The sequence below is a fragment of the Taeniopygia guttata genome, chromosome 13, assembly GCF_048771995.1.
Source record: "Taeniopygia guttata chromosome 13, bTaeGut7.mat, whole genome shotgun sequence".
Classification (NCBI taxonomy): domain Eukaryota; kingdom Metazoa; phylum Chordata; class Aves; order Passeriformes; family Estrildidae; genus Taeniopygia; species Taeniopygia guttata.
In genome coordinates this window covers 255,312-278,986 of record NC_133038.1, presented here as the reverse complement: position 1 = coordinate 278,986, position 23,675 = coordinate 255,312, and the positions used below count along the sequence as shown (strand labels likewise).

Below are 23,675 nucleotides of genomic sequence, written 5' to 3'. Positions count from 1 at the left end.
TCCACCATGATTCAGCCTGAGTAGAGACAAGGTTAACTTTTTCTGTGATTTGAGCATTTTCTCTTCTCTGATTCCAGTTTTAGAGCTTTTCACCATGATCACTGGGGAACCTCTGTGTCTGCAGGATGTGGCTACTGCCTCCATCATCTTCTCCAGCATCACTTTTAGGCAGGGATCCTACCACCACCACCACCACTCCTCCCAGACCAGTGGGACAGCTCTTTGCATGCTGGTGAGGACCCACCATCCCTGGAGGCCATGGATGCAGTCACACAGCCAGAGCATGCTCCCTTATCTGCTCCCCATAGCAGGGAGGTAGGAAACAGCACAGCTCTCCACTGGCAAATCTCTCACAAGGATCTTTGTGTGTCAGTGACTTCACCTAACTTCATCCAGGGCATCTCGCAACCAGACAAACAAAATTACTCTCAGTCTGGCTGCTCCCGGACTCATCAGGTGCTCACAAGTTGTTATCTGGTGGTAAGTTGCTGTTTGAGTTAGAAAAATCCCTATTAGTTATTACAAAACTCCAAAGTTTCCCAGCTCAGCGTTTCTCAGTGCCATTTCCTGTGGCAGCTCTGGTTGGTGAGGCTGGCAGAGCCCATTGTCTGAAAACTCAGGCTGCTGTTCCCCAAGCAGGGCAGGATGGACAGGGCAGCCTCCAGCTCCCCAAAACGCTGCAGTAGGGCCACAAACCCCCAGCATCGACACAGCAGGACCCTGATTCCAGCTCTGTCTCCCTGCACACAACCCTGCAGGAGGCCACCCGGGTTTGGGGATCCTGTTTGGTCAGGAGGGTCCCCACATCTCCACAAACCCCCAGGCTGCTGCCCTGCTCCTGCCCAGGTTTGTCCCCACACAGCCCTGCCATTCGTTCTGTTCCTCCCCAGGCTAAGAAACCCAGGGACGGAAATCAGCGTGCACGCTTTACGTGATCTGGAGATATTCAAATGAAACGTGATAGAAGAACTTGCAGGTTACTCAAAGGAAAATAAAAAGAAAAGTGTTGCTATTGGAGTGTGTCAGAGCAGTGGGCAACCCAGTTTAACCACTCTAAATTCATCATGCCTTGAGATATGGAGAAATGGAGAATCCCCAAGCCAAGCTTATATACTGCATGCAACCTGACTCCTGCCACTCTCATCTTACAGTGGAAATTTCATAATGCAAGATCAGAAGAAAATTTTGACTTGCACAAAAAAGAGCTGTTGCTCTCCTAATCGGGAGCAACTTTGGAAAGTGCCTATAAGGGAAAAATAAGTTTTTCCTCCTGGTTCAGCAATTTTACAGTAATAAATTGAGGTGCTTCCTCCAGAAAAGCGCACACAGTTAGAGATCACCAAACAATGCAGAGACTAAGAGCTGAAGGGGTCCAGCCAAAGCAGGCCATGAGTATCCTGGTGCAGGTCCTGCTCACCCTCCTGGTGCTGTCAGCCTGCCTAGGAGACGTGGTCGCCGCATGGCCACAGCCACTACGGACCAACATCCTCAAGGAGAGCATCAAGCTGCTGGACCAGCTCCAGCAGATGGAGGTAGGGCTGGTTGGTGCTTTACTCACTGATGGGAGGAACAGATTGCTCCACCAGGCTCGGAGGGAGCGATGCTGAGCCAGAGGAGGGTGATGAGCATGGTGCTCACAACGCTCCTGGAGCCTGGAGGTGGATGGATGTGTGTCTGTGAGTGCACGTCAGGATGGATCTGTGCTGTCTGGAGCCTGATTGCTCCTCTCCTTTGTGTCTTCATAAAGGTTTCCTGTAACAAGATGAATGTGATCAATATTTTTGCAGATCATAAGGTAAGAGAAAAACCCGACCATATATCCCTGATGGGAACTGGGAGGGTGCTGGGGGCCAGAGGAGAGCACAGGGAGGTGGGATGGAGGTGGCAAGCCTAGGACCCTGCCTGTCCTAGTGTGGTGCTGTGGAGGAGCAGGAGCCCACTGTGAGCCCCCAGCACAAACGTTGGGCTGCCCAGCTGGTTCTCACCACTCCCAGGGCCCTGCACAGGAGCCCTCACCTTCCCACACCCATCTCTGCCTCCAGCCAAAGCAGCACTGGTGGCTTCTGGCCCCACTGGGGACAGGGAGAGCCCCGAGGAAGGGCAGAGATGGGCACCTGTGCTGAGGCAGCAAACAGAGGTTTCAGCTTTTCAGGGAGAGGAACATCTCCCTTTGCCTTGGAGTGCTGTCACCAGCTCAGACACCCACACCCACCTATTGCACAGCATCCTGAGTACTGGGTATCCCTCTTTAGCCCCTTATCTGGGGAAGGCTCTGCACTTAGCACAAGATTTAATAGCAGATAATAAGGCCTCTTTCTGCTCTGAAAACTGCTGCCTAAGCCACGCTCGCCAGCCCCTGGGTTCCTGTTTTCACAGAAAGCCCAAGCCCTCACCTCCTGCCATGCCTGGTGGCACCCAAGGGGTGCAGCAGCCCTCACTGGGGGGCTGGGGCTCAGCACCCCTCAGGGGACCCCCACACCCCTTCTGCCACAGGGAGCAGCCCTGGTAGTGAGAGGAGATGCCAGAGATGCTGCACAGCCCCACACTCACCATTGCCCATGCTCACAGGGACACACTGGTCACTTGTTCGAAGATACTGCTCGGGTGAAAGCTGATGGAGCAGGCAGCACTGGGAGCATCCCCCAGGGAAGAAAGTCAAATAGTTTTTTTAATGCCACCAGCACTTTATTTATTAACTCCTCATCTTCCACATGTCTCTGCTATAGGATTTCTCAAAGCCCCTAATGAAGGCAAACTCTTCTTAGGTGCTTTTGTTACTCCTGTAGCCTCCCTGTCTGCTCAAACCAGTGTAAGTGCAGGGAGCAGCCTCAGTTTCCACATCCACACCTGCAGCAGGAGCACGATGCTCCATCACAGGGGTGCTCACAGCTGTGCCACACTGCCACAGCGTCTGCGGGGGGTGATTCCTCCTCGCCAGGAAAGGGATGGGACCAGTGCCAGGTGTGCACAGGGAGGCTTCGGCACCTCAAACCACAATTTGCACCTATCCTTTAGAATAGAAATTTATTATTTGTAGTGCTTTAATCTGCTGCTAATGAGCCATGATGGTACAAAAGCATTTTTAAAAGAGTCATGTCTTTTCCCAGAGAGGTAACAACACGGAGATCTTATGCAAAGCTGCCACAATTGCTCAGGAGCACCAGAGCTGCCACAGGTACCTCGGGGGCCTTTACTACAATTTGCTCAGCCTGGCCTGGGGGAGCAGAGCAAGGCACAAGGTGAGGCACAGTTCTCCCTGCACTGCCCACATCCCTCAGGCTTCTCCCTTGGTCACCGTTTCTGTTTTCCTCTCCCACTGCCTTTAGCAGCCCAACCCAAGCTGCAGAACCCAATCCCACCCCAGCAAGCTCTTTCACAGCCTGTTTCCCATTCCAGAAGCCATGTCCTGTGGCAGCAGGCAGCACCACCTCACTGAAGAACTTCCTCAATGATTTACACCACGTCCTCCAAGAAGAGTACAAGAGTCAGAAGTGAAAAAACACTTATTTTGTTTTTAAACTGTGACCCTATTTTTCAAAGAGTATGTATAATAATTCTTTAAATAAATTTATTTTTGGACTAAGTGTGCTGGCATTACATTGGAAATTACACAAGGCAACAGTTTAAGATTAGAGTTTCAAGTTTATGGAACAAGGGTAGTGTGGCTAGGAATTGGCACACTACTTGTCCTGCTATGGCATTAAGCTCGTGCTAACATGAGGAACACAGATCTGAACAGAAAGAAAAGCCCAGGATGGGAGAAGCCAGGCCACAAATGGGGAATGCTGACAGCTCAAAAGCACATGCTGCAAGGTCTTGCTGCCCAGCGCCCTGGGGCTTGGCAACAAGGCTGCAACACACCCCAAACACTTCTGCAGAGTGCTGCTGTGCAGCTCAGAGCTACACAGGCACCTCACCCAGCTCCTGACACAACTGAGGAAAAAAGATATACTATGTATAATGTTATTTGGAACACATGAACACAAGGTGGAATTAAGAATCAAGAATTTTATTTCATGGTAAGAACATGCTCCAGGGACACAATATTGATATATACAGTATAATGAATTAGCTTTAATAAAACAAGAAATAGTCAGAAATAAACAGAGTTTAAAAACCAATAAACAGAAAGACAAATCATACAGACTAGCAGTTTTTCCCTCTATGCAGGCCTGGCTAAGCAGAACTGTGGAGAAAGATGAAAGCTGGACATGTGCAGACAGTGTACTCAGTAAAAGGCACTAAGGACCATTTCCCCTCCTCTTAAAGGATTAGGAACAAGTTAAATATTAAATAATTAATTTACACAAGATTAAGCAAAAATCTCATTGTTAAGGTCAATGTTCTGGAATGAGGAGAATCTTCTATTAGCAAATGCAAAGATGAGCACACACAGCCTATGTTATGTAAAATGAGTCTTGATAAATACCATAGAGCACATACTGACCTGCAACAAGAAAGGCTGTATTAAGCTCCTAAAAGTCCATATAAATCAAATCCTTTCCTTATTAAAACACATTATGGGCCCATTAGACATTCCCAGATGGGCAGGGCTATAGAGAGGGCCCATGTGGTAAATCCACAAACCAGACTCCCTGGTTTTACAAGAAACTTCCCAGAACTTCAGCAAAATACACCACTTAACAGGAGAGCCCAACTGACAGGGCACATGACCATGAGAGTGCTCCACTTTATTTAAAATCCTCTTACAGGGCAAATAATTTGTCCTCCAAGCCTCTGTAACAGGAGATAACAGGTTTCTCCAATCGGCCAATTAAAGGTGTGCAAGCAATTACTTATTGTTTACCCCTGCTCCAAAGCTCACTTAAACATGCAGAGTACCAAGGTTTTCAGCAGCAGAACTATTATGTTAATTGTAAATCATATACCTTTATGTTCGAATTATTTTAAATATTTCGGTATTTTAAATGGAGTACCATGGTTCACAGCAGTAGCTTGGAGTGACTGATACCTGTCAGGTAAAAGGATTTTCAATGGTATTTCTGAAAGCACAGCTCTGGTTTAACTCCTGCTAAACCAGATCATTCAATAAATGTTAGCACAAGATACAATACAAAAAGGAAACAGAAGTTATCCCTGGTTCTGAGAACCAGGACAGGCCACAGCTATGCATCTATCTGCTTGGACTCAGAACTGGAAGACTTTAAGCAGCATTTAAGCCATTTTCAGTCTGGATTTTAGCAGCATAAATATCAAATAAAAAGAGCAGCCATCACAAATAAATGGTTATTATCAGAGACCAAAAATGCTTTCCTCTCATCAGAGCATAGCCAGAGATGCACACAGTATACACAGGAACACAGCACCAGCTATGTCAGGGTATATTGTTCTAGGAAAAATTAATTCTGTTTTACTAAAGGAGAATCAAATTTATCCTCAGCGTAGAGCAGTGGCCCAGTGCCTTTTAGCCAGGGATGAGGAAACAGAGCCACAGTGCTCACAGCCCCATGGCTGACACCAAGTCCTGGTGTTACAGCATCCTCCTTAGATGATCTCAGCTGTTCAGATTACAAAACTACTCACACAAAAGTACCAGCCCTGAAGCATAAAAAGCTACCAAAGTAACACAGCCTTAAATGAAGGAAAAAAGCTCTCTTCTGCCTTAATATCCAAGGTCTCATTCTCCACAGTGCCAGCAGATCACAATCAAACTGATAAAAATAAAAGAACTATTAGACACCCGTGGTCCCTTTTCAGAAATCTCAAGACTTTTGTGGTTCACGTTTTTCCTACCCAGCTACTTTCTCTATACAGGAAGACAGCAATAAGAAAAAAAAAGACTGTGTATTCAACACATAACAGTGTGTTAACAGCCACGGTGAGGAACATTAAATAAAAAGATTGATGCTCTTAAAGGTTTGCAGCAACTACATTCAAACACACATCAGTGCAACAGAGGACAACAGTGAAAGCTGCCAGTTATGTGCAAAGCAGGGCATAAGTCAGATTTACCAGCCTTAATTTCAGGATTTCATTAACTGTTTTGAACTAACACATCTAGAACCCTATTTTCTATACATTTCAACAAGGATTACCAACAAGTTTCCCTGCACAACACATTTAATACATGGAATTTCACAACCATCAATCATACATACCAGTTTAATATTATGTTAATATAACATACAATATACAGGCAACTAAGGAAAAATACATTTTTTAAAAATAAAAAAATTATAGCCATGTCAAACTGTGCCATCTCTTGAATTCCATATTCTGGCCAAACCTTATACACTCACTGATTTTTACAGGAATTCTGACCAGGTCACACTACTGCAGCAGGGAATCAATGACAGCTCCTGGCTTGGCTGAACGTTTTCTGTTTGGAGAGCAGAAAGGAAAGGGAAAAACAACACCACACACACATCATTATGCTGTCTAGGAAAGACAGGGACCAGCCACATTTCAAGTCAAAACTACACGACATGACTTCTCCATAAGCAAAACCAACCAAACAAAAAGCACAAGAAAGCATATGCTGAAATCTCCCCCAACAGCCCCCTCCTCTCCACTGGTACCACTGTTTGCACTGGCAATGTGCCAGACTGTGTTATACCGGAACACCAAATGCAGCAAAATAAAACAAGGAGCTGGAAGAGGAGAATGCCACAAAAGAACATCAGAAAATTCCCAGACAAGTCATTCTGGACAAGATTTAGTGCAGTAAAGAGATCTCAGCTTGGTTCTGTTACACCTGGCAACACTGAACTATATCATGCAAAAATTTTGTCCTTTGCCTTCTCATTAAGCAAATGTTTGAAGACTTGTGGCAAGTTTGCATATACAAACTCCAGCCTTCCCTTGGGTAAATCCCTCACTGCATATAAATACCCCAGAGTTCTTCACCTTCTACCAGTCTTGGGCCTGGATCTTCCTTTTGAAGTCCTTGGCCTCTCCAGCTTCATCAGAGATTGCCTCAAGCTTTCTTCAGTGTAAGCTAAGTAAACATGGGAAAGGTCCACTTCAAAGGGCTAGAAAAACACCAGAAAACCTTGTAAGACAAAGTCGTCAGAATAATTTTATACACTCATCAATGGTGCTTTCATGATACTACAAAGACTCATTTCTTCAAAAGAAAAGAAAATTTGGATTGGACAGTTTGGCTTTAAATACAGAGTGGCAGTCTCATGCAGGACTTGGGCCTGTACAGTTCAATACATTAATTCAACAATCACTCACATCTTTCTCTTTTTTATCCAGGATAGGCGTCTGTTTCCTCATATTGTTTCCTGTATATGCAACGCATTTCTGTAAGCAGAAAAACAGTTTGTCAGTAAAGTCAACTGTGCATAGTAAAACTGACTACAGCTTCACAAGTTTCTTCCTGGGCTCAATTAAACCCCTCAGAAGTTAATACTAATGTTAGCTTGTACACAAGCCAGGCAACCACTCTTACCAGCTGCCACTCTCCTATGTCTTCGTTCCAGTGAACGTAGTTCTCAATCATTTCCTACAAAGAAGTCAGGACAGTAAGTGTTAGACCTGCACCTCCAGGTGCACTTCCCACAACATACATCCTAAGGCCTGGACAAGCTGCTTAAGAACAGTCTTCATGCCTTACAAATTGTTCCTATCAGGACAGCTACATCCTGTGCAAAAAAAACCCCCATTTATACTCTGAAGTCTACAGAAGAGAAAAATACCACTCCCAAATTGTAGGTACTGGAGAGCCCCCTAAACCATGGGGTTTCCATTATGCCAACACCATCAAGACAGCAGTAAGCAAACACTGCAATATGGAAAAAATGAAACCTATAAAAAGAATTTCCCTTTTCCCATTAAATAGTATGCATTATATTTAAGCTCATTGTGAATTTTCTGTATACTGGAGTCACGAAGAATGTCAAAGATTTAAAAATCCAGTCTTTGTGTTAATATCAGACATTAGAAAGCACAACTTAAAGCTAGTGAAAAAAAAAAAAAGATTTTAAACAGACCCACTGCATGGGCACACTGTGAATATACCAGTTAACTATGTGGGGTCAGCGTCTTTTTCCTATTTTTATAAGCCTTTAGGAAAACATGCTGCAAGAGAACTGAAGCTGGCACAGCACAGCTCCTGCCTCAGGCTCAGGTGCTTTGCCTTCACCTGGTAGTCCTGAGGAATGAAGTTGTCTATGATGAGAATCTGAAGACGAAGCTCCCTGCTCAGCTGCCGAATGTTTTCCAGCAACCCTTCGATCTCTCTCTGATGCTCTTGCTGTAGATCTGCCATCTGAAAACAAAACAGGCATTTGAGAGGCAGCAGACTTATCTTAAGACATGGTAACCACTTAAAGAGAACTGATTTTTGTCTGTAGGAGGTTTTTGGAAAACCAAAACAAACTCTGGTTACTAGTACCAAAATATCTCTGAACAATAAATCCTCTGAAACATTTCAGCTCAGAGATGACTGAAAACAACATTAAGTTCTCAGTTTCATAAACCCAACACTGGCCTTCTGTCAATCCAAGCTGCTTCAGCTAAGACTAGATGAAGAGCATGAGACAAGTTGCATCACTGGCAAGGTTTCAAGGAAAATCTCTAATCCCAAAGACCAAATGCATTTTTTATGAAACAGGAGCTCCAGCTACCAGACAAAAGATACACTGATCAGTGACTGAGGATGAGGTAACAAGGGCATCAATCATAAAGGACAGAGAAGCCTTTGGGTTGCAGCAAAGCAGGACATGGGGCTGCCAACAAGCAACTTGCATTTTATTTCAGAAATAACCAGTGGTTTTCTTTGAAGTTCTTGTTATCTTAGGGTCTCACAAAAAAACCCTTCTCAGCCTGGCCAGGGGAAAAGCTCTACAACTGTTCTAAATGCTGTTCTAAAGCTCCAGCTCCAGTATTTTCAAATTATGTGAGCCAAATGGAAAGCACAGAAAGACGTTTCTGAACCTACAGCACATTTTCCAGCATTACAAAGCTAAAGGCTTACCCTTCCCAGCTCCAGTGCCTCCCAGGATCTCTGGCTGAGGACTTTAGATACTAACCTCTGACTTTGCAGCCATAAGCATGGTCCAAACTTTCTTCAGTTTTTTGGTTTTGCCCTGTGCTTCCTCCTGGAGGTTGGTGTACTTCTCCTCGATGTCCAAGCGTTCTTGCTGTGGAAATTTAGCACAGATACACACACACACACACATTAACAAGCACAGAAACTCTCTGCAATAGCAGAACAAGAGGAACAAGAGGAAAAACTACTTGAACAAACAAAGCATTTGCCAAGAGCACAGAGCCCTGGCTGAGCCAGGCTGGCTCAGACCTGCATCAGTTGCACAGCCAATAAGTGGCCTGTGGAGGGGTGACTCTTCAGTGCTTCCAGAGCAGAGCCACACCTGGGTAACATATCCTGGTGTCTCCTGCCATTGCTGTTTGCAGACATCCACAGCAGATAACCTCACCTCCTTCTCCTCAAGCTCCTTGCGAAGCTGCTCTGCTCTCTTCCTTCGTTCCTCCAGTTCCATGTTTGATTCTTCTAAAAGCTTCTCTTGCTCCTCTGCTTTTGCCAGCAAGTCCACTCCTCCCACAATCACCTTTTTCTCTAATGCAGACAATTTCTCCAACAGGGACTGGTGCTCTTGCCTAGACAGACAGGTAGGTGTGAGACTTCCTGCCCTACTGTGCTCAGCAGGCATCAAGTCCAGCTTGGTTTTACAGCCCAGACAGCACTCACAGGGCTGGAAAAACTTGCCCTGCTGCTGAGGGTTTAAGTGGGGGTGAGGCAGTGCAAGTGAAAGCAGCAAATTCCCCAAGATCCAGCTCCCACCACTTGCTCTCAAGCAGAAAAGTGCCTCCCACTGCAAGTCACCTCTGTGAGGGGCTGCAAGCACCCAATGACATCACCAGGCTGCTCTCTACCCTCTGCCCAAAAGGGCCCTGCCAGCACAGCAATGCCCAGAGGCAGCTGCTGAAATAGAGGGGGGTGAACAGAGATCAAGGCAGCTGCTGAAGTGCAAACCAGGAATGCTGGCTGCTGCTGGAGCAGTCTATTTGCATAGGGTAGTGTGACCTTAGCAGCTTTTTGGCTTCAGAATAGACTCCTACACCCAAAATTACATGCTTGTGACTGTGCTGCTGGAAACCTGGCCTGTTACAGAACAGTACTGCTGTTCCTCACAGGTCCTGGGAGATTAGTTTATGTTTCTAGGCTGCTTTGCACAACTAAGTTAAGAAAATAACTTAGGATGATAGTGAAAGGATAAAAGTTTGTCTTTCCCATATACTCTACACGCTTGACAATAGCAAGGGGTGATGTTCACTTTCTATGAAGTTTGGCAAGCACTGTACCATGCATCTCCAGGTACTTGTATGATTAAGGAAGGAACAACCCACACGACCACACAAACTGCTCAGAGCACAGTACTCACTGAGCTTTGAGCAAGTCTTTTTCTCTCTTCTCCAGTTCAGCTCTGGCTTTATTTCTCTCTTCTTCTTCCATATCAAGCTTAGTTTCAAGAGCTTTTCTCTCCTCTTCAATCTTGGCTTGCATCTCTACCATCTTATCAGGGGAAACTTTCTTTTTGCCTTTGAAAGATACGGGGAAAACAAATTAGTTCACTGAAAAGTAAAATAACCTCTGTATCATAGCATTTTTCCCAAGTTCAGATTCAATACTTGCATTTAACAAAAATTTCATTAGGTATCAGCTTCAAAATGGGCAAAACTTCAAATCCCATTTTAACATTGGCCAGTTGTCACCAGCTCCTACTGAGCAGCAATGCTGTGTAACTATCACTGGAACTTAATGTCCCCAAAATATAAAACAAAAAACACTTGGAGAAGGAACACTGGGAACACTGCCTGAAGAGAAACCCAATCTGGAAACCCTGATATTCTAACAATGCAGATCAGGCCACAGGAAGGAAAACACAAGGCTGCTTTGACCTACAGCTATAAAAGCTCAGTTACCAAGAGTTGCATACTCAAATTTCAGATTAGCATCTCTACCATTCCACTTATTCACTGCCCTCCTCACAGGCTTACCTGTTCCAAAGTGGGCATGTAGATATTTTTAAGAACACACTACTATGGAAATAGAGAAATTCAGAAGAGTCCTATGAAAACCAGGCAACTAAAGAAATTTCCTGATCATATTTGGTCTATGTAACAGTGACTACCCACAGATTTGAAAGTACCAAGGTTGGCTCTGGCTTAATCAGCTGTCCTTGCAACAGAACTACCACAGCAGCACACCAGGTCTGTGTCTTGTAGGGCTACAAAGGGACTGGCCAGAGCACTCACTGAACCTACTGACCTCAAGAGCTGGTCCCAAACACCCCAAATTTGAAACAAAGCGTGAGGCTGCTGCTCCTGAAAGCCACTCTGCAAGTCTTGAGCCAACCTTCATTGCAATCCCAGGAGTGCCCAAGGCAGGCAAACATAGAGACCCTGGGGGATTATGTGGAGTAAGAATGCATTTCCTCAAGGCCACAACTCCTAAATATCCATTTATTCACAAGTGAAGCCATAGTTTTCTTGTTTTGCTTTTCCAGACAGGAAAAAACCCCACCCTGTAGAATGCAGCTGTACTTGAAACTAACAGGAGCCACCGACTGCCACCTGACTGTTTTCATAGTGACATAAGGCACATGGTCAGAACACACTCAGGGAAGCTGTTCAGTAAAAGGCTTCTTCTCCTCCAGTCTTCAAGATATTCAGCTTCATTTATATACATGTATTTATCATCATACATACAATATACACATACATCATATATACATTATACACATACACACTCCAGCAAAGCATAATGCATATGTAAACGTGCATGCACATATTTTCACATTTGCATATATATTTCTTCATGTGCACAAGAACTTTAATTACTTTTGTTGCAATGCAAGGACTTCACTACTACAGCAAACATCTTCACTGCCATCTGCTACACTTCAGAATCAGATAACGAGTGCTTCTTTCTGGGCTTGTGGTGCAAAAATCTCTCACTAATTAATCTTTGAGTAAGAAGCTTTCTGGAAGTGCTATACAGAGCTCATCATATGAGATAAGCCAGATAAAGGCTTCTTACTATTAGGACACAGCCCTATATATTCTCAGTTTAGGAGAAAAAGGTGAAGTGAGGCAAGCTGTAAGATCCTTTGACAAGCTTTGCACATGTAAGGAGGTGAAAATCAATTACACCAACCTGCTTGATCTTGCATTAAGAGGAAGTAGAAAGCAAATCGCAGAGAGGCAGCAAACACATAAAAAGAGGAGGAGAGAAAATGTTATTGCTTTGATCATTCTGGACAAAGATCATCAGCACCAGAACAAACAACAAATTTTATATTCATGTTTCTAGGGTAGAAAATATGAGACAATAATGACTAAAAACCCCTCTATTAGAGCAAACACTAATGCATCATGTTACTCTAAAGCAGAAAATGTGTCTGTACTTCAGAGTGCTTTGCAAATCCAGGATAATCTTCAACTCACTCTTGCATTCTTCTGCCCATTCAATGCAATGCTGGATCTAAACGCAACATTAGGAGCCAGCTGCAAGGATCATGACCTAAGAAACAATTAAGGGGGTGGTTTTCTCCTTCAATTAACATACTTAATGCTCCCCACACTCAAGAGAGCCAATTCTGCTATAATACCTGTAAAATATTAGCATCCAGAATACATGTTCTAAGTTTTAACCAAGATTTCTAAGCCAAATCTTTGCAAGATACGAGACAATTGCACACAGGGAGTCTCAACACAAGATATCTCCATTTAATTACACAGGGGATTAGTAAATTGATTTGCAGTAACTGGTGCTTCCATAGAGGTATAGAGCCACTTTTGGTTATTCAAGCAAGTGCAACAAAAAAAGGCAGAATAAGAAAGGGATAATGAAAGACACCACATGCAGAAGGGTCACACTAGAGGACAGTTAATATCCCAAACCACAAAAAGCTACACTTATCCCAAAAGCCCAGCACAACTTCCCCTACAGAAGTCTCCAAACCTGCAGAAGATGGACTCATCCACCTGCTGACACATCAGCAGTTTGCTATTAACTGTCCTCATCCAAATAAAACAGGTTCCAAGCAAGCTTTAAAGGAGCAGGATTGAAACAATTGGAATTCCCAGGCTACAGTCATACGACCCACCAAAGGTCTCCCCTGGGTTGTGTTCCCTCTAACCCTGCTACTACCCTTCTCTGAGCTGAGGCTTTCCACTAACATCACTCCTGTAAGTGAGTGAACTACCCAGCAATACTTTCCAGGGTCTCTCCACACAGGGAGAAGAGTGGAGTGCTTCTGTCCAGGATAAAACACCACCAGGTGAAGTCCCCACAAGCCGAGTCCCAAGATGTGATTTGTTTCCTCAGTCCTCACTGACTGTCGGGTTTTTACAGGCACAGTGACCTCTCTGCCCAGGAGCAGCCCAGACCTTCCTTACTACTAGACCAAAATCTGGATCTCCTGTTCCTCTGAACAGGAGGAAGCCCACAGAGATCAAGAACTTAGAATATTTTTTTAAGTATCTGCAAAAATAAAGCCCATCAACCAAGCATTGCCACATTTTCTTTGCTAGTACAAGCCTCATGCTGGTTGACTATTCTCTAATACTAATTTTGAGAAGGCAGAGTCCAATATAATATAGAATACATATCTAGCAGTCCTTTTGAGGAATTCATATTGTAGCAATTCTCATTAAAATTTAGCTCAGTTTTTCCCCTGTATTTTTAAAGGCACATTTAACACAAGCTGCAAATTGGATCTTTTATACCTATTATTTCTCAATTACCTTTAAATCTTGCTCAAGCAGCCTACTACATTGTTTCCTATTCTCTCACATATCTGGCTAACAATGTGCACATTGAGTAACTGTTTCAAACATGGAAGCAGCAAAGGAAAGGCATGCTTTAGCAGAGTTACAGCTGAAGGTTTATCTTTCCAACAGACAAAGCAGGGAAGAGTGCAACATGGCAAAATGGAGTGTGCAGATTATGGAAAGGCCAAAGCTTAAAGGACTTAAGAGCTCCCACTCACTAGTGAAGGACTTATCCAGAGGTTTCTCTATGACAGAGCATGTGGAGTCTGAACTACTGCTGCTGCTACTGCCTGGAAAACAGAAATGCGTCCCACAGAAAAACCCAGAGAGGAAGAAACATGCAGATGGGAAGTTAGTTCTAAAGGAAAGAAACCCAGAAGAGCCAGCAACCTACTTCAAAAAAGCACAAGTTCCCATTAGGAAGCACTTGCTAGGATCCCTCCCAAACTCAGCTCGCAAAGCCACCATTTCCCAGCACAGAACTGCATGCTCAGAAAGACATTTCAGTAAAAACCCATCTTAATCAGACTACAGTTTAAAACATGCCAAGGCAGCTTCCATTTCAAGCAGCAACAGCAGAGAACACCATAGTGGAGAAGGCTGTGGATGTCTGCCATAGCAGAGGATTCAGTGACCATGAATCCTTTCCAGTCTTACACACATGGCCATGTGCAGTTCTCACTCTGGAAGGCAGAATCAGCTTACACAGGGACAGTCAGTGTGTACTCCTGTGAAGCAGCTCCCTTAGGGAACTTAACTAGAGTAACTTGTCTGGGAGTGGAATAAGTCAGTTATTCACCCTCTACTCCTTCCAAGCAGCACTTTGAAGGTGGGTCTCCTCTTGGGAGGAGATTTGGGCAGGACATTTGGAGACAGTGGTCAAGCTTTCCACTTCTAGAAATAATCAAAAGTTTAAAAATGCACTTGTTACAACTATCACCAAAGGCATGGCAAAAGTAATTTATGGCTACCTGGACAGACACCAAAATGAAAAGAGTACACCTAAAAGCAGGAACACTTTAACAGCAATTTTTTTCAACACATGTGGGTGCTTCAGGACAGGAAGGCAGTCTGAATGTCAAAATAAGTTTAGCAGAGAAGCTGAGAGTTGGGATGTAGCACTGGGTTTGATTTCTCTGCTATCCACAAGGAATTACCAGCAGGGTTCCAGGAGAAGAGCAAGCTCCCAGGAAGCCACAGCATCCCATGGTACACAGTGACCTGCAGTTCCATGTTCAGCAACATCCCCTGGAGTTTAGATTATAGACAGCAGTTTAACATTGATGTGGGACAAAGGAAACTCCACCATGGGATTTTCAGACTGCTCCCAAAAAAAGCATGTGTAGCTCCCATTAAGCTTTTCAGTTAGCACAAAGATACCTAAAGGTCAAGTTTTCCCTCTATCAACATAAAATAGGACATCAGAAGAGTCAGTTACTGAAGATCTGCAAGACAGATGAATCCTTTGCCTAAACCACAGCCAAAATTCCCCTCCAATCATACCCATGGCTATAAAAACCACACCTGCCTACAAATGATCTTTGGTGTTTTCTTCCTCCCACCTCTGTAAGCAGGGGAAGTTCCACACCACCACAAGCCATACGCAGCCACCTTGCGGCACCCAGGGAGCCACCACAAAGGATGATGTCACAACAAGCACAGCTACCCAAGTGGAAGCAGGTACTACAGCTTTGGAGCTGTCCATCTGCAGAGACCGCACCAAAGGGCTTCGTTTCTAGGAGAGGCATGATAATTGCAGCGGCATAGGGCATCTCTACAACTCCTCTTGTCCCTGCCTGGCTCTGGCTACACTTCCTACCCCAGCTGGTGGGTAAGAGGAGAGTGGTGGCACTGATGGGAATCTCTACTGCCTTACCCCGCCGTTTCTTCCGCTTCTCCTCTCCAATCTCCCCATCTTCATCCTCCTCTTCGGAATCGCTGGTTTCAGAACCAGAGATCTCTTCCCCTAGAAAAAAAGAGTGTGCTTTTATCAAAAGCCTTCCTTCACCTCCTATCAGCCTGCTACTCTGACAGCAGCATTTATCCAAACACAGCAGTATCTGGCATCAGTTTATGAGTACTTGCAGAAATCCTTAACTGTTGCACAAACAGACAGCTTGCCATGGCTCAGGAAACTTAAGGACAATCAAGATAAGCAACTGAATGCTGTGATGTCAGTGTGTATGTATTAAAATCAAGAGGCTACTTTTTATGGAAAATAGAGCATCTTTGCACAGCTGAAGCTATGAAGTTTTCCCAGCAGGATTCTATCATACCTTCTCTTCCATCTTACACTTCCATCTCAGAGGAAAGAAAAAGGAAGAAGCATCACTGACCATTTCCTGCTTCTCCTGAATGGGGCAGACAACAAACAGCAAGTAATGCTGGAGTTACTGCTATGGCTGTTCTGTGAGTATCTCCGGAGAGAGATGTTGTGACATCTGGTCACTGTTTAGCAAGCATCCGTCTAGCAGGGTCACTACATATTGATAGACTAATAACATGAGGCTATAGTTTAAAGAGGCTTCTTGTTGCTCTACAGTGTTTAGAAATCCAGCTCCAGCTCCATAAATCTGGTTCAATTTTCCTCCTGATAAATGCATTCCTCCTCCCCAGTCAGAGAAGAAGTGTGATCTGTTGTTACAGCTCAGTTTAATTCCCTATACCATGTCAGTTGTGCTTTCTAGGGAAACCCAGGAAAACCTGGGCACACTGATCCCAGCTCAGATGCCACCACTCACCCTAGTGCCAAGTGCCACCTAGTGGGAAAGATGGACCCCCACGAGCAGCCTTGGACACCTCTCCTGGCATCCAGCAGGGCAAACAAAACCAGAACACTGACCTGCACCAGCAGCCAACTTCATGTGATACATATTCAAGTGGCAAAGAATGTTCCCGTTCAAACAGAACAAGCATCGTGCACAGAGGAACACAAGGGGGAAGGAGAGTCTCACCTTCTTCCAGCTTTTTCTTAAGCTCTTCAATTTCTTTTTGGAACTGGCGGAGCATAGCATCCTTGGGATCCTCATTAATCCTGGCCTTGTTCTTTATGTTCTTGGCTCTGTTTGCATACCTGAGAGTGCTGATGGTCTCATCGTAGTTGTAGTCTGCTGGTCCGATGTTTGCACACTGCAACACATGGAGATCAAGTTACTGGAGGACAGTGTCAGAGCCCAGCACAAGGCACTGCAGGAAGCCAGCCCCAGCTCTGACAGTCTCACACTGCTACTCTTTCCCAAGCTTTCCTGCTGCTTCTACACTGAAGCCACTTCTGACTACCCAAGCACAGGTTCTGTTTGATCTTAGGCATGTGTGTACACATGTGCTGTGTTTAGAACCTCATCTATACAGAGGCAAAGAGAAAAGACAGAAAGAGATGCACACAGAAGGTTCGCTAAGCTGCAAACAGCTTAGGATTAGTGAGGTAAATGCCAGGCTGTTCAAGTCACTATGCTATCCCTGCAAAAATGCAGCCCAATAGCTGGAACTGGAAAGGGCATCTCTTAGCTTACCATCATGGTTTTGGAGTTGCCCCCCAGGGAGTCCTGCAGCAGCCGTGTGAGTTTGGAGTTACGGTAGGGCACGTGGGTGCTCTTGCCATCCACCAGTGCAGAGATAACATTGCCCAGTGTGGAGAGAGAGAGGTTGATCTTAGTGGCTTCCTTCAGTCTCTGCCCTGTGGCTCCAGTTTTTGTCTGTCTTTCAGAGCCCTGCAAAGGGAACATGAAGCAGGAGTTAAAACACATCCTCTAATACATCTCCCTCCAAATGGAATCAGCTACACGTGAAATCTTGCTAGCAGCCATGTCACTAACCATTTCATCCATTATTAGAGAACCTAGCTAAGTATCTCAGACATTGTTAAAGAGACAAGGTAAGCAAGTCTTAACAGAAGCTTTCAGTGCCAGCAAATTCTGGATTGCTTAAAGCAATGCAGTTGGGAAAATAGAGATTCTCCTCCCCATGAACAAAAACGTTATGGGCAGTCAGTCAGCAGTTAAAAGGCACCCCAGCTGGAGCTGCCAACTGCCATCTAAAGCCCTTCCTATCAGCAGAACAAGAGCAAACAGCAACACTGCAACTATTTTAAGGAGTTGCATAGAGCATCCTATACACACATCACATAAATAAGTTAAAATGCATTGAAATAAGTTGAATGCCTTTAGTTTCACTTTTTCTGCATCTTCCCCAAAGAAAAGGTACCTCAGTGCAAACCTTGGGCTAAAGCCCAATTACAGCAGTACAATTACATTGGTTCAAAGTGTGACACTGAGGGAAGGAACCTGCAAGTGATGAATAACATGGCCACAACCCTCTGGAAAAACCTCAACAACCCAAACCAAATTCTTGCCAAAGAGCTGGCTGGTCCTACTCACAGCAAGATCAACGAGGTGCAGCTTGCCCATGCGCACGTGCATGTTGCCATCCACGCCCTTCTCACTGCACTCAATGGTGATAGTGAAGATGGCGTGCGAGCGAGAGCTGTGCTCGTTCATGTTTGTGGCACCAACAGAACCTTTTAATAGAGAAAAAAGCAGTGATGTCTTCAAAGTTAATCACATCTTCCTCTAACTCTTCCTGCTCTCAGAGGAGACTCATTCCCACCTCTTTACCCAGCCCTGTATTCCAGAAGATGGCAGAGGTATGCTCAGACTCAGCAGCAAAGTCTATCCTTGGGCACTGAAACTGCCATACACTTCCAACCTGGACTAGGTCCTGCAGCCTGCTATAGCTCTAAGCCAACCACAGACTGCCAAGACTACCAACTGTCCTCATCTGTTTAAAGATCAATACCTTAAGGTGTTCACACTAGATCTCTGAAACAGTTGTATTTTGGGAAATAAGAACACAGCAATCCATGCCAAGGGCAACAGGAGTCAGAACCTTAAGTCATTCAATAATCTGAGCTTAACTAAGAAGTCTTCCAGAACACAAACTACCTCCCACTTGCAGTATAGGGCTGATGTTCATCCTGATCAGAACTGAAGTGGAAAAAGGACCAAGAGACACACAAGCAGTTCTGACAACACTGACTGCATCCTTCCTTTACTGATCCCCACTGGCAGTGGCTGATGTGGGAAGCACAGCCCTCTTTACCTTCTTTACCTTTTGGCCCTGCACAAAAGACAATTGAGAGGAGATACCCTTTTTGCTCTGTTCAGCCAAACACTCCTCCCAGCAACAGGACTAGGACCTCCTACTGCAGTCTGGCAACGAGACCTTTACTCTGTCTGAGCTATAAACCTGCCCACAGCAAGGCTACGTACGGTTCTTGTGGCCCAGAGTCATGATTCTGTCCATATCATCTGCATTGTTTACAACATAAGCTGAAAGGTCTTTGATATAAACTCCCACATCAGGTCTTTCTTTCACCTAAGAGAGAAACAGTTCAGACTAAGCATCCCTAGGAGATCCCCGATAGCAATTCTAGTAATACTGTAACAGTATAGTGGTTTACTCCTCCATTTTCTGGCTTGCACATAAAACACTCCACTTAGAATCAGAGCAGATAAGGAATAAAGACTCATGCATGACAATATGCTACAGCTTTCCTCTGAGGGAAAGACATGATTTTAAATCCCAGTCTCCAATTCTCAGGATTCCTGAGGGACCTTTGGGGTAGAACTGCAGGTATTAAACTGCCTCAGGTGGAACAGCCGATTTGTGCAGCTGACCAAGTGGAAGAGATTCAAAGAAGCCAGCAGTGACATCCAGCTATTGCATTGCAAAGGAAAGAGGACTGCAGAGGAGCCCAACCTCCCACTTCCCTGCAAGTGCTTCTCTGAACTTTAAAAGAGAATATTGCCCTGATTCAAAACAAACACCACATTCAGAAGAGGAGGCTCACCTCTAACCTCTGCGTCTGGTCCTTTCCCAGCAGGTCCCGCACTTCCTCATTGTAAATTTCCAGGTAAGAGACACGAACTAAAAACCTGCAGATGAACAGCTGGGTAGTAGCAAAACATTTGCTGAAGTCCCACAAACACAGTCACAGAGTACAAAGAAAACAGTGAAATATCAACACAGTCCTACTGCCCCTCAAGAACTGCCTAAGTGGGAGCCTTTCATCTTGGAAGAATACTATTTCTGTTGTCATTGTCAAGGTCAGGCTCCTGCTACACATGGACTCACATTAAAAAAAACCCAAAAATACAAAACCAAAAACACAAGCAGTCAAGGGAAGGCATTTACCTTGTATCTCCCTCTGCCTTGGCAATGTGACCAAATATATGGGCAAAAGAATTGGGAATGATGCCTCTGAGCTCAGGAACTGCTCGGACCCCTTCCATGGTGAAGGTTTTGCCTGTTCCAGTCTGTCCATATGCAAAAATAGTACCTGAAGGATAAAAGAAAAAACTCTAAGAGTTGAGTCTTCTCGAAATTCTAACTGCAGTTTTACTTCATCCCTTCTTAGCCTGACAGCACCGAACACCTCTATTTTTATGGAGTCAAAATTTTCCACCCACTCCAGTAGCTACTGGAGTACAAGGCTGGAGCAACAGACATGCTGGGCAAATACAGCAAACAGGACCTATCTGCTGCTTAATCCAGCTTGCAGGATGTCTAATAAAAAGTCAGCTTGTTTTAAAAGCGCAGAGTGACTAAAGCATGGAATGCTAGTACACTTCAGTTCCACTGGGTACTGAAATTGTACAGTGAGGAGCCAGTGAGAATTCTGATAATGACATAAGTGCATATCTTTTCCAAAGAGATGATAAAAGGATAAAAACACGCAGCTAACTGGCCTCAGTGGAGCCTCCTTCATCACCCATCTACCACTGTTAATGACACTAGTGGGTACAAACACGGAGCACTCTAGCAAGTACCCTCAGGCTATTTTAAGTTAGAGGCCACAACAGAAATGAGCTGAGACTACAGCCCTCAGAAGGTGAAACTCTCTTAAACAAGATCACCAGGAATTTTAACAAGGTAAAGAACAGGAGATAGGATGGGATCCTTCCCTTACAACAAGGACTTACCATTGTATCCCTCTAGAACAGAATCTATAATAGGTCTTGCTGTTAAATTATAAACATCCAGCTGTTTACTCTCTGGTCCAAACACCGTGTCAAACGTGAATGTCTTCGGAGGCTCATTGGACGAGTCTGTTTTATGGACAGTTATAGTTCCCCTCATCTCATCCACGTTCACTGCCATTTTGTAGCCCGTAGCTTTCTCCCGGTCATTGAGAGGCCGGCAGCGCACAACCACCTTGACATTGTCACAGCTTTCCGGCTTGTCCGGCTTCTCAGGCTTGTTAATCTGTAATTATTTTAAACAAGTACGCAGGCTGTAGCACTAGTGTTAACACAGAATCACAGAAAGGGTTGGGGTGCAAGAAACTCAGTTCCACCCCCTGCCATGGGCAGAAACACCTTCCACTGGAGCAGGTTGCTCCAGCCTGGCCCTGAACACTTCAGGGATAAGACAACCACAGCTGCTCTGGACAACCTATGCCATGGCCTCACCACCCTCACAGGGAAGAATTTCTTCCCAACAGCCAATCTAGCCCTGCCATATCCCACTATAAAACTACTGTGTGTTTAAGCACAAATACTGTTGAATCAGCTTGGGCAGCTACATCTCCAGAGGATCAAGAACTTGGGGACTTAAAACCAGGACTGGTTTATTATTAAAGCTGAGAGAATAACACACTTATTCAGGCAACAGGATCTTCTTTGGTTGGCCAGCATGGAAACTGAATGATTAAACCTTGAGCATTTCACATTCAACACCATCTAAGAATTTTTCAAGAAACAATTTCACCTTGCAATCTGCAACAAGCTTAGTGGAATTCGGTGCAGCCATGCAATTCTTTTTCAGTAACACTGACTATACGCTCTCAAACCTCACAGAGCACACAGCCAGATACCAGGGAGTGCTGGCTGAAGGGAATTCATTTTAATTACAACCCTCAGTATACATGCTTAAGTTTAATCCTTTAGAATACCTGAATGTTGTATTATAAAACGCCACATTCATTTTCTTTCATGTAGTTACCAAAACAAATTTTGAATCACGGCTGACGAATCTAGTTAAGAGACACTCCCATGGGCTAGAGGTGCTGCACCTGAGCATTGTAACTGCTCCTACAGCAGCTATACTGGATGTCAAGCCGAAACAAACCCTTTCCAAGCGCCTCTCCCTCAAGCTGCCACCTGCCCCGATTCCTCCCAGGCCTCAGCAGCGGCGTTTGCCGCCCTGCTGAACGCTGAGAGCGGCTCAGTCCCACCTGGGCGGGGTAGGGACAGCACACGAGGCGCCAGCCAAAACCAGGAGAGGGGTCCGGGTGTCGCCACGAGCCACCTGGGATAAAGGACGGGACCCTCGGAGGCGGCCGGACCTCCCCTCAGCGCTGCCAAGGCGCCGCCCGCATCCCCCATCACCCCCACCCCGCTCGGCCTGACGGCACCGCCCGCCCTGCGGCTCCTGCGCGCACATGGGAACGGAGGCGGCGGGCTCTGCACCCCCGGGCGCGGCGGGCAGAGGGGCGCAGTGCCCGGACAGCCCCGGGGGCCGCACCCCGCGTCCCCCCCGCGTCTCACCGGCATGGCGACAGCGATGGCGGCCGCGGCAGCGCGGGCCCGGCGGCGGCACCGCGGAACAATGACAGCACCGCGCCTGCGCCGGCCCGCCCCGCGCCCAGCCCGCGGCCAACGGCGGGCGGGGGGCGGGGCCTGGGGAGCTCAGCCAATGGCGGCGGCGGAGCGCCCGCGGGGGGCGGGGCCCCATCGCCATGGGAACGGCGGGGGGGCGGGGCGCGCTGGGCACGGCCCGGGGACAGCGGGGACAGCGCGGGGCGGGGGGCTGTGAGGGGCTGACGGGGCTCCGGGCGGGGCCCGACGGGCTCTGAGGGGCTGACGGGGCTCCGGGCGGGGCCCGACGGGCTCTGAGGGGCTGACGGGGCTCCGGGCGGGGCCCGACGGGCTCTGAGGGGCTGACGGGGCTCCGGGCGGGGCCCGACGGGCTCTGAGGGGCTGACGGGGCTCCGGGCGGGGCCCGACGGGCTGTGAGGGGCTGTGAGGGGCTGACGCGGCTCTGAGGGATCTCCAGCGGGTTTGACAGGGCTCCAGAGGCTCTGACAAGACTCCACTGCTCTGGAAGGGCTCCAGGGCGTCTGAAGGGGCTCTAAATCTCCGGCAGGGCTGCAAGCCCCAAGGCTTGCTCTTCTCCACACAAGGAAGAAAATCCATCTCTTTTTCCTGACTGTAATGTTTTGAATTGCTGGTGAAATAGAGGGACTGCAGAGTTACCTAATGTAAACAAACGGTACAGTACAAGTGGCACATAAATTGGTTAGTCCTGCACTAATGAGGCACATTTCCAAGTTACTTGTTATTTAGTGTAAAGTTTCACAGCATACTGCAGGGATCCTCCACAGCCTCACCTGCTCCTCCTACTTGCAGTATTTCAACATCACACTGTCCATGTGTCACTTACTTATAAGAATTAGATTAAATTATTCCAACAATGTGACTTTGTCCTTTCATAAACTGTCCTTAAGAGTCAAAGACAATTTTACTCAACAGGAGAGGTCCATTAATAGTTTCCCCAGTACCTGATGCCCTGAATCACATGTGTCTCGCTCCCCCCAGCTATTTCTGCACACCCAAATCCTGTTGGCAGGTCACAGAGCATTGTTCCCACTCCTCATTGCCTTTGCTGTGGACCACTGGGGCCTGGTGTCCCTGGGCAAGGCCAGGAATTCCCAGCACCGAGCACTGGGCACAGACACAATCCAGGGCTGTACCTCGGCTGTGCTGTATTTTTGCCGGAGGGATGTAAGCAGGAGCAGGAATGTGGACAGAGCTGATCTGTACCTGGCGGACCTCCCCACCAAACTGACCGAACTGACCGGTGTATGACAGGGACGGGCACACACAGGAATGACAGGACAGGGCCATTCC

The 23,675-nt window shown here is 46.2% G+C and overlaps 2 protein-coding genes across 3 annotated transcripts; one reads left to right on the top strand and one right to left on the bottom strand.

Moving 5' to 3' along the window:
• The first annotated feature begins 1,388 nt into the window (after positions 1-1,388).
• On the top strand, positions 1,389-3,473 carry IL4 (interleukin 4). The gene is made up of 3 exons (XM_072935428.1): positions 1,389-1,532; positions 1,748-1,795; positions 3,108-3,473. Exons 1-3 carry the CDS (start codon positions 1,389-1,391, stop codon positions 3,324-3,326), a joined length of 411 nt encoding a protein of 136 aa, XP_072791529.1. The 3' UTR covers positions 3,327-3,473.
• A 515-nt stretch (positions 3,474-3,988) lies between these two features.
• On the bottom strand, positions 3,989-22,440 carry KIF3A (kinesin family member 3A). Of its 2 annotated transcripts, XM_012575948.5 has the most exons (19): positions 22,314-22,440; positions 20,748-21,030; positions 19,960-20,104; positions 19,616-19,700; positions 19,035-19,140; positions 18,144-18,283; positions 17,280-17,477; positions 16,722-16,896; positions 15,644-15,733; positions 13,986-14,057; positions 12,149-12,157; positions 10,374-10,530; positions 9,408-9,588; positions 9,000-9,110; positions 8,111-8,236; positions 7,418-7,471; positions 7,201-7,269; positions 6,868-6,992; positions 5,745-6,340 (listed from the first exon to the last, which is right to left on the bottom strand). In XM_012575948.5, the coding sequence occupies exons 1-19, from the start codon at positions 22,317-22,319 to the stop codon at positions 6,292-6,294; spliced, it is 2,181 nt and encodes a 726-aa protein (XP_012431402.3). In that variant the 5' UTR covers positions 22,320-22,440; the 3' UTR covers positions 5,745-6,291. The 2 variants fall into 2 exon arrangements, with proteins under 2 accessions (XP_030140201.2, XP_012431402.3); XM_030284341.4 differs by lacking the exons at positions 12,149-12,157; positions 13,986-14,057 and having other exon boundaries at positions 3,989-6,340.
• Between the last annotated feature and the right edge of the window lie 1,235 nt (positions 22,441-23,675).